The 19,701-nt window shown below is 41.9% G+C and overlaps 1 protein-coding gene across 5 annotated transcripts in view; it reads left to right on the top strand.

The window, feature by feature from the left end:
• LOC126475180 (zinc finger protein 774-like) overlaps window positions 1–19,701 on the top strand; it is a 144,739-nt gene that overhangs the window by 86,945 nt on the left and 38,093 nt on the right. For 3 of the 5 annotated variants that reach the window (XM_050102818.1, XM_050102813.1, XM_050102814.1), the window contains 5 exons: window positions 1,723–1,844; window positions 3,065–3,231; window positions 4,644–4,769; window positions 8,417–8,525; window positions 17,268–17,365. In XM_050102818.1, coding sequence (XP_049958775.1) covers window positions 1,730–1,844; window positions 3,065–3,231; window positions 4,644–4,769; window positions 8,417–8,525; window positions 17,268–17,365 — 615 coding nt within the window. In that variant the 5' untranslated portion in view covers window positions 1,723–1,729. The remainder of the gene's footprint in view (window positions 1–1,722; window positions 1,845–3,064; window positions 3,232–4,643; window positions 4,770–8,416; window positions 8,526–17,267; window positions 17,366–19,701) is intronic. The other 2 variants (XM_050102815.1, XM_050102816.1) reach the window with 1 other exon arrangement.

Below are 19,701 nucleotides of genomic sequence, written 5' to 3' on the forward strand. Positions count from 1 at the left end.
ATTTGACTATTCTTTTTAGGAGATTAAGCTTTTTTTTAGGTTAGTGAATTATCAGTGTACTGGGAGTGGCAAGGAGGTTGGCAGTTTCAGAATTCCAGTGAATTTGTGTGTGTGGGGGGGGGGGGGGGGGCATGCACGAGCACACTCTCAAATATGAAATAATTGTTGGTGAAGACAGGATTAAAGTAAGGAGGAAAAAGGCTGTTTTCACTGCTCAGAGATGAAACAATTACTGGTGAGGAGTGGCATAACATAAGGAGGAAAGGTATTATGGATTAACTTAACTGTCACATCCCAAATGGTCAGAAATGCTCAGTGATCTAAAAGTTGTGTATTGGTAAATGTTTATACAGAAAAAGATTGTATTTTTGGTGACTATCAAGATACAAATTTATAGTTTGGAGGAAACAAGCCTAATGGTATGATATATGACAAAAGCTGTTTTGAATTGGTGTTGTTTCAGTATTTGCTGTGCAATCTACTGTGTGTGTATGGTGCACCAGTATCAGTTTGTTCTTATTCTTGCCAGTTAAAATTCCAAATTTTTAGGGCTGGTTGTTAGTTGTGCCTGAATAGTATTGTGTCTTGCATTTGTGTTGGTGACACTGCTGTCTTTTCCATGTGAGCAATGGCTGATAAATGATCATATTGGAATTTTAAGACTTTGTGATCCAAGGAGAATACGTTATATAGAATTTATTGTAGAAATAAGTGCCAACTGTTTTTCCCAGACTAGCTATGAAATATTGTTACTAAAGAAAAAATTGTCTTTCTGGGAAGTCCTCTAGAATATGTATGAATTAATAGGAATGAAGCTACAAGAAAAAGGAATGCACAAGACATTTCGTGTGAGAGATCCATTATTTCACACTGTTCCTCAGGCTCAAGTCCATTTTGTACATAGTTGTGAAAAGTCGAGATTGCAGCATTAATTCAATATAAGTACATAAAGGGAAATCAAATGTTAAGCCACTCAGTGGAAATAGCCTACCACAGTAAGCTCACTCAGTATGAGCTTGCCCATGAAAGGTATGGTTCCAGTTTTTAGTACCCTTGTGGCACACAGTTGTAATCTGTCACAGTTTCATATATATTGTCTCCCTCCTCCTCAGGAGGCAGATTTCAGGAATTTTAAGAGTAAGCCCTTAATCTCATTTACCTATTTAGTGCTGTTTCTGTAATGTTTAAGATTCACACAAATTCCATTTTTTTCTGTCTTCTTTTCCCTTTATTATTGCAAGTGTTTTAGTATTATTGTACTGAACCCTGGGACCTCTTATAAGCATGTATTAATTTGAAGATTAATTGTGTGGCGCAAGCAAGAGGTGTTTTTCTTTTAAATTGCTGCAGTTTGTATGCAGCTACTGTAAAAATCGCCACTGCAGGAAACTTGAATTATTATTATTATTATTATTATTATTATTATTATTATTATTATTATTATTAATGATTACAAGTTGGTCTTTAGTTTACAGTGACATAGTCAGGTGCTAAGCATTGAAAAAAGCTTCTAACACTTTTTAAGTCTGTGTGAAACATAAATTACTACGAATAGGATGTACAAAATTCAGTATCCTGTAAATTTTCTGCTAAAGAACAGTGATAATGTTTATTAATATGGTATGCTATTTTTGTTAGGAAATTACTGTAATCACTGTCACCTTTTGCAGTTTCTTATTAATTGCTGCTTTTACTCACTTTCCCTTTTTCATTTATTTTTAGAGTGGCAATGAGTGAGTCCGTTTTGATGTACACTTTACCAAATGGCACTCACGTGTTGATTCGTAACAATTCACTGGAAGGCAAAGATATTGATAATGTTCCAGTGATGGTTGTGGAAGATGGTGAGTTTTATTAAGCTTTTTCAACAATTTACTGTCTACAACATGAAAGTGTTAACCCTCAGTTAATTACAAATTATGTGAATGCTGCACCCCTTTCCTTGTCCCTAGCTTTTTGTCTAGCCTCCCAACACTTCACGTTTCTCAGAATTTTAAGAAAAGTTGAAAATCTCAACAGCAACACAAGGTCACAGCCAACCTGAAATTGAAAGATTGCAACTTTATGATATGCTCCTGCCCGCCCCCTACTTTTTATGCGCTGAAGTATCAAATTGAATGACATTGCCAAAAATATCATTATCTAACGTTAAAATAACTGATTATAACTTATAATCTTATTCCCAGAGAACAAATGATGTATCCCAACTTCATATGCTTTCATTAATGTAAGGTGTGAATTTATGGCACTGAAGACAATGTGGCAGTGTCACTACCTGTGTGTATTGTTAACAGAAATTAATGTTTTTCATTGTTTTAATTTGCAGCAGATCTACAATAGTCAGAAAAGCTAAATACAATGACATGATTACAATTTTGAAATACATACTACACATGTATAAAGGTAGTATGTGTTTTGTCACATTTTGTTCATGGGCATGTTGTTATTGATGAAGAGTGTTAAAATTGCTAATGGGGCTAGACTAGTTATTTTAACATGTAAACAGCACAAAACCAGAGAACTTGGTATCTGATTCAAGGTTTTGGAAGATTAACTTAAATAATCATGTTTAACAGACCCTAAAAATCAAATCATAGCATTAACAGTTTCTCGAATTTTAGGAATAAACATGGTCCATTTTTATCAAAATGAATTGTGGTTCAGATCTGCATATACTACTCTCAGCACCTCAATTGTTTTTGTTAATGGTATTTATTTTTGAATTGGAAAATACTTTAACTCTGCTAATCCATGGGAGCATATTTTTTGTATTGCATGTTAGAAGTTTTCAAAATTCAGAAACAAGAACACAAATACAATAAGACAAAGCAGTTTGTATACCAAACAGTGTTTTCAGGCAATACAGAGGGAACAACTTACTACCACAATGTGATGTATTTGAAAACACAACAGTTTATGTGATCGGAGTAATTTGAAAATAACTGGGTGTTAGCACTTCCTTGCACTGAATCATTCAGTTGTTGGAACTGTAACATTTATTTATAACATATTTTTTTAAATATATTATATGTGTGCAAATTTTAATAAAATTGCCTCATTTTAGTTATTTGTGGCACAGGAGTAGCTACAGATGAAGGTGAAAACAGTGTTATATTACCAAACATGCATATAGTCAACACTGTAACAGTAGAAGCACCATTAGAGCCTGTACAGTTGGTTGAAACTCAACTTCCAGAAGAAAGCAGACAACAGGACTCCCTCCTGTCAGAGGTATATACTTTTTAAAGTGTGTTTTAAATGTTCATGTTGTGTATAAAGTTAAGCACATTCCCAACATCACACTGTGTATTAACAATAAGCTGATGTGTAATTCTATATAGCATTCTGTATGAACGTCATTTAGATATAAACCTGGTCTTTTTTCTCTTCAAATGTCTTGGCCAAATGAAAGTACTAAAACAATATGTTATTTTTCTATTCAGTTTTCTGGAGGAGGGGAGTATTTTTGGCAATAAAAGTGACTGTTCTTCATTCCCTCACAAAAAAGAATGGTTAACCAACAGCGGGTTGCATGTGTACTGCTGAACCTTTCTGCCATTGTTATCAACCTATTATTTTTCAAGAAACTTGTGTTCAACAGCAAAATATTTATAGGAGAAGGCATTATATCACAGACATATTCCAGTTGACATGTGAGTTCTTGCCATCACTGCAGAGCCCCCTTCCATCTCTGCATTCTGTACGCAACCTCTTGTTCTGCAGGTTGTAGTTGTGGACCCATGTTTCATCATAGATGGCAGTTAATTAGAAAAATACCTTGCCTTCTGCAGAAGTTTCAGTAGCTGTTGATATGTCTTTCTGGATATTTTTCTGTACATAGTGCTTGAAACACATCAGATTTTGTTGCATCTAAGATGTGAATCAGTACCATGCATGTGTCAAGCTGTGCATTTCCGTTATTGTTTAGTTCCAGTATTTTTTAAGCACAGCCATTTTCTGGCTTATTGCAGGCTTAATGCTACACATTTGTAAATAATGTAGCAAAATTAAACCAACATACCAACTAAAGAGCTGAGAGTTGTCACTTTCAAAGGGTTTCTGTCATAATTGCAATTACTCACCTATTGGATGGCTACACAGTCACATTTCATACTTACACTCCCGTCTAAATAGCAGGAAGTGCTCAGTCATACTGCATGAGAGATTTCACTCTGATGATTATTATTAGCTACAACAGTACAACTGTGTTGTGACATAGAACCACAGCAAAAATGCAGCACAAGACAGTGTAAATCCTGCTAAGGCTGATACTGTGCAGGACACAGATGTAAATACTCTGAATAGAAATGAGGTCTCAAAAACAGTCAGCTGACATCTCCTTCTGCAACACTTGCGACAAAGTATGGTATTAATGACTTTTTTTCTCCTACAATGTCTTTTACACTATCATGACTTGTTTTTTGATGAGTAATATCCCTAAACTGTTTATTGAGACTGGTCAAAATCTCAGTTGGTTGCAGAATCATGACTGTCGTTACCTCTCCTATATGTGGCATTTGAGTAATGTATGTATTCTAACCTACATACCATTCTCCGTTAGTTCAACACTCAAAAATGCTGGTTTCTATTTGAATGTCACATGTGTAATTTAAAGAGCAATAGTAATGCATTTCATAACTCAGCCCACAGAACTTGAAGGACTGGATGACTTCGCAGAAGTTGTGACCTGGTACAAGTGCCGAAAATGTTCTTTCGTTGCTGCACAGTTACCAAGTTTGGTGGAGCACCTAAAATCACACAATATAGATGTGAGTAAAATATTTATTGATGTGAATATAGATTATGTAGCTATCTTTAATAATATCTGAAAATGCTTGTACACAATGTTGTGAATGATTTCATTTTCTTATCAACAGATGAAAACTAGTGCTTCCTTTCATGTTAATTAAGAAAGCACCACCTTCTAATACATGGATTCAGCATATGTTTCTGGCTATCATAATTTGGAAAGATAAGTGTACATAGCCAACATGACACTTTTCTCATTTGTAATGCACTGTTTGTTTGTGTAAGATAAGTGTATACAATCTACAGGCCAGATGCTGCCTATGGCAAAACATCAATCCTTTATATTGGCTGTGTTAGAATGACAGCAGCCTGTCACATTTATTTCAGGTACTTAATTTATTCCAAATATTTGTGAGCAGTGATGATTAGATCCCTATCTAGCCATACTAATGTTAGAGTTCCATGGTTTCCTAAGTCAGCTATGGTGGATGCTGAAGTGATTCTTTTTGGAAAAGATGTAGCCATTTTTCTTCCCCATCTGTGTCATATCTAAACAATAAGAAGTTCTGTCTGCTTTTCACTTAGAAATCTGTCTCATTGTGTTGATCTTGATTTAGGAAGAACTGTGAAATTCACTTGTACAATACTAGAAGTAAAAATAATTTCCATTAAGACTATGCATCAGTGTAATGTCTACAGGCTGCCTGTAGACATCATACAGAAAATTGGATATCTCCAGCTATTCAGAGACAAAGTAAAAGAGAGTGTCTCATTAGCTTTGCTTTCTAAAATTCATTAGAATATCTGGAAACAGAGGAGTGTATGCGCCCCTTGGTATCTTACATCAGAGATCAGGTACCTGTCATCTCACCATAATTGCTACCCAACATCTGACTGCTGTGCCCATCCATAAAACAATAACACTTACAGACTCCTCTGTCGCTATTGTCTGCCTGTGGAACAAGCTACCCTGTGACAATTGTTGTTCCACTTTTCACCAGTGAGTACAACTTGGTTAATTTCTGCTATAGCTATTACTGTTTCTACTGCTATTTGTGAGTCTAGGGACCAATGACCTCAGCAGTTTGGTCCCTTAGGAATTCACACACAATTTTGTTTCTACTGCTTATGTCATATTTGTTTCAATTGTTTGATCCCATATTCACTGCAAGACCTCTTAAAACGTGTGTTTTAATGTATAAAATGCAAAATATGTAGTGAGAAGGCAGTTAAAATTGTTATTCCTAATCAGAACTAATCATTAACAATCCATACCCGTAAATTCATCCTACGATTCGATTAGAACAAAGATGTAAAGTCCAAAGGAAGGAACTCACACCCATTTATAATTAATTAGGAATGTTAATACAAAATTTTGCAATAAGATAAAGCAAATGTAAAATTAGACAGGTATTCTAGCTGCCTAAAATTGTCTGACTTGCTGAGGTCAAGGTTGGGGTTGCAGATTTAGCACTGAGACAAACCCTATTTGTGGTGAATACCGGAGGGGTGAGGTTCAGGGAGAAAGAGAGAACCTCCTGTGAAGAGCCACAAAGGTTTTTTTAACAATGTCCTGTTTGCATAGGAATTGTGTAGAAATTCCACCATTGGAGAGGGGGGTGGGGGGGAGAGGGGTGGGAGAGAGAGTGTAGTTGGGAGGGGGTGGGACTGCCAGTCCAGCAGAACTGAAAGACACAGGGCAGGCAGGCCTACGTGTAACTACATTACGGTACAGAACTGGCTCCCGTAATGTGTGATGCCACATTTGTTCTTTCAGCAGTGTGTGCTCTGTAATGGCATCCATTACAATGTTATTTGAATGGGTTATGCTGTCACCGAAGAATGTGGCCACTGCTCCAACTCAAACTTGGCTGCATAGCAAACTTTTCTAACCCACCTAGCATAATGCATGAGAAAATATATGATAGTAAGAGGAAATGGAACTGACTGACTTGTGGACTATAGCTTGATATTACAGAGATAAGAAAGGCACACTATGTAAGGGTGTTTTGTTTCAGCAAGGGTTTAAAAGGGCATGAGCACTCATTCGACTCACAGCAGTTGGTCAAAAACCGAAACATTGCACACTTACTTAGGATTCATGTTTTACACTTAGAACTAAAACTAGGAATCCAAGAAAACAAATACGTTGATATATTGTTTTTTAGAGGTTATGTATTGTGGCAGGTGACAGAATAGTTCTCTTTGCCTTGGAATAATGATATTTCCAGTTCGGTAAGTAGCTTTGCCATAGTTCAAGGGCAGAATTTGTGGGTACTGAGGTGAGACAAGAAACAGCTGCAGCTAAGAGTGCTGTGTGTCACCAGAGCCCGTATTTGGTTGTTATCACGTTCCAGTGAAAGACAACAAGTGCTGACTGGTGCTGGTCTGTAATGCCCTTGCTCTCTATCCATGTATGCTAAAGAGTTCCCAATGCGTTACAGGTATTTAAAATGCAAAGGCTGACATGTTGCCAGCTGTAAAGTGAAGTTTAGTGACACAGTAGTTGTGTCGTGGTGTTGCTGTCAACATGGTGCAATGCTAACGATCCCAGAACAAACAGCAGACCATCGTGGCAATGGATGGATCCCACGGGCAGGCAGCAAACACCAGCTGTGTGAAGCTGGGTGGCAGATGGACTGTAAGGTCAGGCAGTTAGAGCAGCATGTCACTGTGCGCACCTGTTATTGGCTTGCGGGCAGATGGTGTAGGCAGCAACTGAATGTGCCTCCCCAGTGGTGTGGTGACTAACAGTGATTGGAGCAGGCACTAGCATGTGATGCAGGACTTTGGCTACCGACCCCATCTAACTTTCGACTCTAGTTCATGGCAAAGCTTGCTATGAAAATTACATTCTCCGGGCATCCAAAGGGAGTGTTCTTCAAAATAAAAGAGGGATTTAAAATCAAATTTCTGTATTCTGACTTCATGGGATACAGAATATGTTCCCAGAGCAAAATGATAGAACCACAAGCCAGTTAAGTTGGTGATCATAAGATGTAATTTTGTGTCTGACCGAAGTCTGAAAGCAATCAGGAGAGAGAGGAGAGGCCAAAACCAGAGAGAGTGTTCTTACTTGATCCAATGCTCTGGCAAGCCATGCAGCCAACATGTGACCTCTTTCTAACGCTCATCATTAGTCATTCAAGCACAAGGAGCAAACAGCTTCTGCATAGATAATGATTCTACTTGGCAAGTAGACCAAAATATTGGGTACTTGAATACTGGAGGGAAAAATTTAAGTAGAAAATAATTTTGAATTAGCAATAAAAATTCACACCTCCAATTGGTCAGTCGACTTCCACAGAGGAATGCCTGATTTTATGTAAGAATTAGTCAAGTTAAATTAAAACTTAATACAAAGTAATAGATAAAAACAGCATCTGAGTAATGTAAGAGGAGCAATGTTTCTTTCTATAATTGACTGCTTTTTCCTAAAATATCTGTACTTCTATAAAGTAATCTACAAGAAATTCATATAATTGTCTTCATGAGTGGATTAGATCTAGTCATAATTTGTTGTTAGTATGTTTTACAGAAGTTGCTAGCAGTGACTGCTCTTGCCTGTTAACTTGACTCATTCCATATCCCTGAAAGTCCTCCTTCACAATGGAATTTGTGGATGAACAAAACACGTTTTAGGACTATTCTGTTTATTATATTTCAGACAAAACGCAAATCCAGTTCAGCCCAACATTCATTAAAGGGTGAAAATTCTGAAGAATTGGCTTCTACAGCAGAAATACCTAAGGATCATTCTACTACTAGTGGAAATGGTATGATATTGGTTTAAAGGAAAGTTTGCATAGTCATTTATAATAAAACTGTAAAACCGTCATGTCTGTCTGAACATCCTAATCTCCAAAACTGCTAGATGAAATTTCATGGGTTTTTCACAGGTAATTTGAGCCTAGTTTGGGGCAACATACAAACTTTATTTCAACAAACTAAGATCAGGGAAAAAATCATGATTTAAAGTTTTATATTAAAATGTCATGTCTGTCTGTTTGTATACGTTAATCTCCAAAACTATTAGACGAATTTTCATGGGGTTTCCACCAGTAACTTGAGCATAGCTTGCGGTAACATATAGGCTTTGTTTTATCAGAATTAGAACATAGAAAAGAATGATATCAATACCAGAGAAGGAAAGTTCCTACTCACCATATAGCGAAGATGCTGAGTCGCGATAGGCACATCAAAAAGATTCACACAATTGTAGCTTTTGGCCATAAATGCCTTTGTCAGCAGTGTTGTTTCAGCTCTCAGAGACTGCAGACGTGTGTGCAAGTTACGTTTGTGTGTGTGTGTGTGTGTGTGTGTGTGTGTGTGTGTGTGTGTGTGTGTGTGTGTGTGTGTGTGTGTACTGCTGACAAAGGCCTTTATGGCCGAAAGCTACAGTTGTGTGAATCTTTTTGTTGTGCCCATCGTGACTCAGCATCTCCGCTATATGGTGAGTAGCAACTTTCCTTCTCTGGCATTGTTACATTCCAGCCTGGATTTTCCACTGTAAAGAATGATATCATTATTTAAAGTTTTATCTCAAATTGTCTGTTCAGCTTAGTGATTAGAATGTTTAATCATCATGACATAGTGCACCAAACAACCAGTAGATGGTGCTGTTAGCTTTTTTAACCCAATGATAGATGTATTTTCGGAATTTACAGCAGTGGCAGAATTTAGTGCCACTGTCTTCATCTTTATGAGTACAAACGAACAGCAAATTTACTTCATTGTGATATAGATTTACTGATTTTGCTTTGTGTGTTAGAAACTTGATGGCATTGCTTTACTTCTTTTGATAGGTTTTTGTAGTAACACGATTCACGTTTCCGTCGCACTTCACCTAGTGTAGACCGGGAACTGTCTGCTAGACCTGCCCTATGTGAACTGACTGGGCCCGGCCCGTGCTGCCGGAGTTGTTGTTGTCGTTGTTGTTGTTGTTGTTATGCCGGCAGAGGTCGCGTCCGAATTCTCGCGTGCCCTCTGGTGGACAGGACTCTACTTGCAGCAACTACCGTCCGTGACGCGCCGTGCCAATGTGCGCCTCCCGCGATCTTTCTGGTGGCTACAGCACTCCTCCTCCTTCGGGGGGTGCAGCCACTGTGGTCCACTGCGTCGGAAGGTGGAGCGTCGGGCCGGAGCGATGACCTCCACATCCATTGGATGGCCGGAGTCGAGGGGATCTGCCAACCCTTGAGCCGGAACCTTTGAATACGGCTGGAAGTGACCCACACGAAGAGGCCCCTGTCGTCCCACAACCGGAGCCCGGGACAGAATGGGCGACAAGCTGTCGAACGCCGGATCCTGTTCCACCTCGAGAGGGTCAAGACCCAGTGGCGGGGACGAAGGGGAAGGGACGACCCCAGGTGAACCAGCCTCCTGAGAAACCGGTCCTGCTAGGGGGGCTGGCTCTCGCTGTGGCATCCCGAACGATGGTGATGCCAGTGCTGGAGCTACTGGAGGCTGCCAAGGCTGAGAACCATCACAGTGCGGCAGAGTCACAGCGGGGAGAGGAAGTAACGTCCCCTGTGAAACCAACACAGGTGCCGGCAATGGGGAAGCCGGTGTCCGAGAGGTCGGAGGGTGGGTGCCCAAACGTGGACGTAGCTGATTTTGGTGACGACGTACCACCCGGTCCCCCGCCTGCAAGGTATAGAGCCGGCGGCCTTGTCGGCACAGGACCACCGCCGGTATCCAACGTGGATTGCGACCAAATCCACGGGCCCAGACTGACGTACCCAGTGGAAAGCCAGGCACTCCGTTTTGTGAAGACTGGCGAGGACCAGGCCGGAGGAGGTGCAGCAGAGTCCGAGGTTGACGCCCATGGAGGAGCTCTGCGGGGCTGCGTTCTCCCATTGGTGTGGTCTGGTATGCCGTCAAGAAAAACGTCAATGCTTCCTCCGCAGGAAATTCGTGCACATACTTTTTCATCTGCATCTTAAATGTGCGCACCATGCGCTCGGCTTCCCCATTCGATTGTGGATGGAAGGGGGGAAAGCAAATGTGCCGAATACCGAAGTGCCTACAAAAATCCTGGAAGGTCTGCGAAATAAACTGCGGTCCATTGTCCGAGACCAGGGTGATTGGCAGACCTTCCACAGAAAAGATTTTTGCTAGTGCCTGGATTGCAACTTCTGAAGTGGTTGAGGAGCAGTGAACCACATATGGGAATCGGGAATAAGCGTCAATGACAATGAGCCAAAAGCCATTGAGAAACGGGCCCGCAAAATCGATGTGAACACGTTTCCATGCTTGGGTTGCCGGCGGCCATGAAGAGAACGCTGCCCTGGGAGATGCTTGTTGGCTCGCACACTGGGAACAGGCGGCCACCAAGTGCTCAATTTCTCTGTCAATACCGTGCCAGTACACATGTCTGCAAGCCAAGGTTTTAGTACGGGAAACACCCCAGTGCCCCGCATGTAATAACATGAGGACCTCCCTTCGTAAACCTGCAGGAACAACCACGCGAGGAGCTGTATCATCGGTAGCCAGAAGGAGAACTCCTTCCAAGACCGAGAGGCGGTCTCGTAGAAGAAAATAATTACGAAGAGGGTCCGAGGCCCGGCCCGGAGGGCAGGAAGACCACCCCTGCTGAATGAGGCGAACTACTTGCCGGAGAACCGGGTCAGCCGCCGTTTCCCTGGCGACTCGAGAACTAGTGATCGGGAAGCCATCAACCGCTTGGCGGGACGGCACATCCAAATGAAAACACATAATCTCCTCTCGATTGAACGTAGGATCCGGGCCCACCGGAAGACGGGAAAGAGCATCGGCATTGGCATGCTGTCCTGTAGGGTGAAAATGAATGTCATAATGGTACTTAGAGAGGAACAAGGCCCAGCGCTGTAGTCTGTGGGCCGCCCTATCCGGAATCTGAGAGGCGGGGCCAAATAACGATATTAACGGCTTATGGTCAGTGATTAACTGAAACTTCGTGCCATACAAGAAAGGGTGAAACTTGGTAACAGCGTAAACAATGGCCAAAGCCTCCTTTTCCACCTGGGAGTAATGGGCCTGCGCGGGACTAAGCGTTTTAGACGCAAATGCCAGTGGTTGCTCAGAACCATCTGCGTTGCGATGGGCCAGGACCGCCCCCACCCCATTCTGCGAAGCGTCTGTAGCCAGGACCAACGGCTTATGGGGATCAAAAGTAGCCAAACAAGGGGCTGACGTGAGGAGGCCCTTCAACGAGGTGAATGCTCGCTCGCATGCAGGCGACCAATCAAAAGGAACACCCTTGTGCAGAAGGCAGTACAGGGGGTGGGCTATAGTGGAAGCCCTGGGAATGAACCGGTGGTAATAGGCTATCTTGCCTAAAAAAAAGCTTGTAACTCTTCCAGCGAAGCGGGCCGAGGAAGGTTGACGTTACCTTGGACCAAACTTCCTAGTGGCTGGATGCCGTGCCGAGATATGGTGTAGCCCACATACTCAATGGACGGTTGGAAGAAGGTTGACTTATGCAGGTTGCAACGCAAGCCCACAGACCTGAATTTGAGAAAGAGGGTGCGAAGGTTATGCAAGTGTTCCTTCGTGCTTCGGCCTGTGACAATTATGTCATCCAGGTAATTAATACAATGAGGGATTGTCGACGTGACATGCTCAAGATAACGCTGGAATATCGCCGGGGCACTGGATATTCCAAAGGGCAACCGCTGGTGTTGGTAAAGGCCATACGGAATGTTGACGACCGCCAGCCGTTTGGAGTCCTCATCAAGTGGTATCTGATGATAAGCCTCCGACAGATCGATTTTCGAAAAATATTGGCCTCCCACCACAGCGGAGAACAATTCATCAGCACGAGGCAAAGGATAGGTGTCCACCACCAATTGTGAATTAATGGTGGCCTTTAAATCGCCACAAAGACGTAATTTTCCCGAGGGCTTCCTTACAATAACGAGGGGCAAAGCCCACTCACTGGAAGAAATGGGAAGAACGACCCCTAGGGCTGTCAGCCAGTCTAGCTCTTCCTTGACTTGAGGGAGGAGAGCCAAGGGGATCTGCCTCGCGCATAGAAAACGCGGGCGAGCCGACGCCTTCAACGTTAAGTGAGCTTCAAAATCTGAAACACGCCCCAGGCCCTCCTCAAAAATATCTGGAAAGTCTGAGATCAAAGATTCCAATGATTGATAGGGAAGGTCTTCGGAGACCAACTGTAGGGTGTCAGTGATAGAAAAACCGAAAGCTTGAAAGGCATCCAGGCCAAAAAGGTTAGTGGAGCTCGCAGCACTGACAACAGTAAAAGTAATAGGCTGAGTGACTGATTTGTAAGTCACGTCGGTAGTGAATTGACCCAACAGGGGAATGAATTGTTTACCATAACCGCGTAGACGCCGGTAAACAAATTTTCATGCAAACTTTGCGCCTCCTTTTTTAGAGCTCTGAGTGGACAGCTGTATTCTGGTGCAGACGATTTCTTGCTAGGCAAGAAGTGGCAATCTTACCAGATTCAAAATAATATTAAAGTCAGTACTTATTAGCAATGTGTCTGACACATCATTTGTTAATTTGTATTATAAATAGGCCTCTCTAAAAATGTGACCAGGCAACTAATGGTGGTGTTGCTGTTGTGGTCTTCATGCCAAAAGGTTGTTTGATGCAGCTGTTCACACTAGTCAGTTCTATGCAAGCCTCTTCATTTCTGCATAAGTATTACAGCCTACATCCACTTGAAACTGCTTACTGTAGACAAGCCTTGGTGAATGTGCACATATTCTTTCATCCATTACTACAGTCTGATTTCTACAAAAGTTTTATATAACTTTTACTATCTGTGGTTTATCCTTCTTAATGTCAGAGTTTCAAAGAAAGTATTCTAATCAGTGTTGCCTTTCTTGATCCTCTCTCTAAGATAATTGATAGGGTCAGTATTGCCTCCTATGTATCTACAGTCCAGCAAAATCTAAACTGATCTCTTCTCCTTCAACAACTCTGTCTGTTCTTGATGTTAGTATTTTGCAACCAAGGCTAATTAAACTTGTGGTTGGGTAACATTCCCACCTCTCAGCACATGCCTTTGAGGTACTTGGGTTATTACATTCTTTTTGAAGTTGTAAGCTCCTTACTAATTTTTGGTATTATAGTTTGTTAATATTCAGACATTGAACTGATTGATGAGTAATGGGCTCTCATCCGTATATTGCATTATTAGCTGAGGCTGTGTGCTTTAACAAATGTCATCATGGTTAGATTCCTTGTTTTAAATAATGTATTACCTGCCCTGGCTTCGCACAGGTAGCATGAAGACAACACCCACGCTCAGATGAGTAAGAAAACTTGGGCTGCCATTACCGAAAAGTGGTTCCAGGTTTATACACCTGCCATATTCTCCTTATTTGACCCCTTATAATTACCGCATTTGGAGCAATGGCGACTTCCCATCGCAATGGCGGGAATGTGTCATCATTCCAGTGCTAAAACGTGGGAAGAACCCACTAGATGTTGACAGCTATCATTCCATCAGCCTCACCAACTTTCTATGCAAGCTGCTTGAATGTGTGTTGACCCGGTCTTGGGACCTTCTGGCTCCGTCCCAGGGCAGTTTTCACCGAGGACGCTCCACTATTGACAGCTTGGTGTACCTGGAGTCTGCCATTCGATCAGCTTTTTCCCAGCGACAACACCTCATTGCCATCTTTTTTGATCTCACGAAGGCCCATGATACTACTTGGCGACACCACATCCTCACTACTCTGCATGAGTGGGATCTCTGAGGCCCACTCCTTATTTTTATACAGAAATTTTTATCACACCCCACTTTCAGAGTTCGCATCGGTGCTTCCCATAGTGCACCCCATATACAAGAGAATGGGGCCCTGCAGGGATCTGTCCACTCTTTTTAATAACCTTCAGTGGTCTCGCATTAGCAGTAGGATCGTCAGTATCTCCGCTCAGTTACACTGCCAATTTTTGTATTTCGTTCTGCTCCTCGTCTACTGTTGCGTCTGAATGCCATCTGCAGGGAGCTATACAGAAGGCGCAATCATGGACCCTCACACACAGCTTTCAGTTGTCTGCCACCAAAACTTCTGTGATGCACTTTTGTCATCGTCATATCGTCCACCTCCATCCAGAACGTTACCTCGATGACCAACTACTAGGTGTAGTGGAGATTTACCACTTTCTGGGACTGGCCTTCAACACCCGCTTAAGTTGGCTTCCCCATCTTCTTCAGCTTAAGGACAAGTGCCGGTGGCACTTTAATCTTATTCGATGCAAGACCCACACCGACTGGGACGCTGATCATCGTACACTGCTGCAGCTGTACCAAGCCCTCGTACAGCCCCGTATTGGGTACGGGAGCGTGGTATATGGTTCAGCAGTCAGCAGCCCCTACACTGAGTGTACTAGACCCCATCCACCACTGTGGAGTTTGCCTCACGATGGGTGCCTTCCGATCCAGCCCCATGAACAGCCTACTTGTGGAAGCTGGCGTTCCTCCATTGCGGCTCCGGCGGCAGCAGTTGCTCGCAAATTATACCGCCCACATACATAGTTTGCCTTGCCATCCAAATTACAATCTTCTTTTCCCCAACACGGCGGTCCTTCTCCTGCAACGGCGGCTTGGAAATGGGCTTCCCTTCGCCGTCCGTATCCGGTCACTTCTTCATGAGCTCAGTTCTTCCCCCTTACCACCTTTCCTGCAGGCCCACTTCCATACACCTTCATGGTCCTCAGCCACAGCTTCGGCTGGACCTATTGCAAGGCCCCAAAGGCTCATTTCCACCTGTGGCCCTCCAATGGCCTTTTATCTCTCTTCTTGGCCAGTTTGAGGGCTCAGAAATAATCTACACCATGGACCATTGGTTGACAGTCTTGTTGGCTACACTTATGCTCACGTTGGCCATACTGAACAATGCTTCTTGCTGGATGGCTCCAGCATTTTCACTGCAGAGTTGGTTTCCATCTGTCATGCTCTTAATCACATCCACTCCTGCTCTGGTGAGTCCTTTGTCATTTGTTGTGACTCCTTAAGCATCCTACAAGCTCTCAACCAGTGCTTTCTAGGCATCCTTTGGTAATGTTAATCCATGAGTCTCTTTATGCCACCTGCACCAGTGGATGCTCAGTGACCTTCATTTGGACCACAGGCCATATCAGGATACCAGGCAATGAGCTTGCTGACAACCTGGCCTAACAGGCCACCAATAAACCATCTCTGCAGATTGGCCTACTGGAGACCGATTTGCAAGCAGTCTTCTGCCACAAAGTTTTCACAATCTGGGATACGGAGTGGCGCACTCTTAGTACACCAAATAAACTGCATGCTATCAAGGAGACTACGAATGTGTGGCGGTCATCCATGCGAGCCATTCACGGGGAATCTGTTGTCCTTTGCCGGCTCTGCATTGGCTATACGTGGCTAACACATGGCTACCTTCTTCATCACGACGACCCACCTCGGCATCGCTGTGACTCCCTTCTGACTGTCGTGTACATCTTGCTTGACTGCCCAATTTTAGCTGCTCTGTGGCGGACTTTTAACCGGCCCAGCACCCTGCCTTCGGCGTTCTGTGACAATGCCTCAGCGGCAGATTTAGTTCTACGTTTTATTTGTGAAGGGGGTTTTTATCGTACCGTCTAAGGGTGGGTGTTTGGCATTCTCTCTGGGGCTTCCGCCCTCCCTCCATTTTAACTCTGTCACCCTTTCTTTTCATTTGTTTGTTTTTGTGTTCGTCTTTTCCCTACATGTGTTCATCTCCCCTTGTCCTTTTTGGGTGGACATTTTAATGTGTTGCAGAGTGGCTGGCTCATCCTCTTTTATTCTTGTGATCAGCCATCCCAGACCATCTGCTCTATGGTTTTAATACAGTCTTGTGCTTTTCCTTATGGCGTATGTTTTCCCTGTTTTTGTTTGTCCCATTTGTTTTCTTTTTAGGTGTGGTTCTGCATTCATTTTCCCCCTTTCCCTTTTCCAAATGTACTTTGGGAGTTGTTTTACCCTGAGCCTTGTTTGCGTGTGAAACAAGGGACTGATGGCCCTGTAGTTTGGTCCCTTTATTCCTCAAAACAACCAATCTGATATGGACAGACGTGTCTAGCTGGCCCTCGGTGTGGATGAGATCAACATCAAGGAAAGTAGCATGGGATTTGAAATAGGACCTGGCGAAATTCTATTGGGAGAAGGTATTTAGAGAATTTTTGAAATGGATTCGTCATATAGAATAACCTTGTATTGTCAACATTTTATGTAGACTCTTTTGTGTTGCAATTTAACAAGAAGTTTTAATTTATTTTTAGTTGTGCTTTTTATTTTTCCCTCGCTTGTCTATTATTTACAGTGTGTACTTTATAGTGTAAGTTCTACTTATTTTTAATCATGTTATTTGTTATTTTAGTGCATTTTAAAAGCTTTTAATGTAACATGGATGGTATCATTCATTTTTCTGAATTTTGGGAACTTTTTATATAAACTTTTTAACTTTGTAGTAGTGTACCATAAACATAAAATTTTACTTCAGTCCTTACTGAGAGCAAAAAATACTAAAAAAAAAATATTTTCTTCTCACCCATTCTAGATTCAAGAACTGAAGCGAGTGAGTGCCTTATCTACCTCTGTGGACAGTGCACACATGCTTACAGCAGCCTTGATGAATGCAAACAACACATGATGCAGGTTTACTCACCACTAATCAAAATTTTGTATTTTTATTTAGCTGTATTGTCATTTACATAGCTGAACTTCAGCAGGAGCTTTCCTGTACATTTGAATTTTTCCAAGTATTGGAAATTATGACAATACTTGTGAGGATGCCTGGCTGAAATATTTGAGAAAGCTAGGCAACAAAGGCAACTGAAACTTAAGGATGATGCAGTGATAATGGCCAAAAAGCTTCAGCAAACCAGAAGCATCATGAAATTAAGTGTCTTCTGGTGTGCATTGTTGATAAGATTGGTTTTGGTGTTAAGAATGGAGGACTTTCCAGTCTTCATACACATGAGCAACAAAAGACCTCAATATATAGATACTTCACTGCCCATTGATTATCTACTACTGTTGTTGTTGTCGTGGTCTTCAGTCCTGAGACTGGTTTGATGCAGCTCTCCATGCTACTCTATCCTGTGCAAACTTCTTCATCTCCCAGTACCTACTGCAACCGACATCTTTCTGAATCTGCTTAGTGTATTCATCTCTTGGTCTCCCCCTACGATTTTTACCCTCCACGCTGCCCTCCAATACTAAACTGGTGATCCCTTGATGCCTCAGAACATGTCCTACCAACCGATCCCTTCTTCTGGTCAAGTTGTGCCACAAACTTCTCTTCTCCTCAATCCTATTCAATACTTCCTCATTAGTTATGTGATCTACCCATCTAATCTTCAGCATTCTTCTGTAGCACCACATTTCGAAAGCTTCTATTCTCTTCTTGTCCAAACTATTTACCGTCCATGTTTCACTTCCATACATGGCTACACTCCATACAAATAATTTGAGAAACGACTTCCTGACACTTAAATCTATACTCGATGTTAACAAATTTTTCTTCTTCAGAAACGATTTCCTTGCCATTGCCAGTCTACATTTTATATCCTCTCTACTTAGACCATCATCAGTTATTTTGCTCCCCAAATAGCAAAACTCCTTTACTACTTTAAGTGTCTCATTTCCTAATCTAATACCCTCAACATCACCCGACTTAATTCGACTACATTCCATTATCCTCGTTTTGTTTTTGTTGGTGTTCATCTTATATCCTCCCTTCAAGACACCATCCATTCCGTTCAACTGCTCTTCCAAGTCCTTTGCTGTCTCGGACAGAATTACAATGTCATCGGCGAACCTCAAAGTTTTTATTTCTTCTCCATGGATTTTAATACCTACTCCGAATTTTTCTTTTGTTTCCTTTACTGCTTTCTCAATATACAGATTGAATAACATCGGGGAGAGGCTACAACCCTGTCTTACTCCCTTCCCAACCACTGCTTCCCTTTCATGTCCCTCGACTCTTATAACTGCCATCTGGTTTCTGTACAAATTGTAAATAGCCTTTCGATCCCTGTCACCTTTAGAATTTGAAAGAGAGTATTCCAGTCAACATTGTCAAAAGCTTTCTCTAAGTCTACAAATGCTAGAAACGTAGGCTTGCCTTTCCTTAATCTTTCTTCTAAGATAAGTCGTAAGGTCAGTATTGCCTCACGTGTTCCAGTATTTCTACGGAATCCAAACTGATCTTCCCCTAGGTCGGCTTCTACCAGTTTTTCCATTCGTCTGTAAAGAATTCGTGTTAGTAATTTGCAGCTGTGGCTTACTAAACTGATTGTTCGGTAATTTTCACATCTGTCAACACCTTCTTTCTTTGGGATTGGAATTATTATATTCTTCTTGAAGTCTGAGGGTATTTCGCCTGTTTCATACATCTTGCTCACCAGATGGTAGAATTTTGTCAGGACTGGCTCTCCCAAGGCCGTCAGTAGTTTAAATGGAATGTTGTCTACTCTGGGGGCCTTGTTTCGACTCAGGTCTTTCAGTGCTCTGTCAAACTCTTCACGCAATATCGTATCTCCCATTTCATCTTCATCTACATCCTCTTCCATTTCCATAATATTGTCCTCAAGTGCATCGCCCTTGTATAGACCCTCTACTACTGTTAACAAATGAATTAATATCCATTTGAAATTCTGCTTTAAGTGAAAAATGATGTCTTAATCACTTCTTATCTGCGACCAATTCCCTTTTTAATGAAGTACTTAAAAAAAGCAGAGAAGAATTAGTTGGACTCAAAATCGAAGCCAATAAACAGAAGCAAATTCTTAGTTCCTGGCGTGATTCCTGGTATTGAGATAACATTGTTTTCTTTTAACTAAGTGTACACTACAATTAACATTTTTGGAACACATTAAAATTGTGGTCTAGACTAAGTTCAGTGTTTTTAGGAAGCATGTTCTGAATAGTCTCTCTATATCTCTCTCTCTCTCTCTCTCTCTCTCTCTCTCTCTCTCTCTCTCTCTCTC

The sequence above is a fragment of the Schistocerca serialis genome, chromosome 4 (assembly GCF_023864345.2).
Source record: "Schistocerca serialis cubense isolate TAMUIC-IGC-003099 chromosome 4, iqSchSeri2.2, whole genome shotgun sequence".
Taxonomy (NCBI): Eukaryota; Metazoa; Arthropoda; class Insecta; order Orthoptera; family Acrididae; genus Schistocerca; species Schistocerca serialis.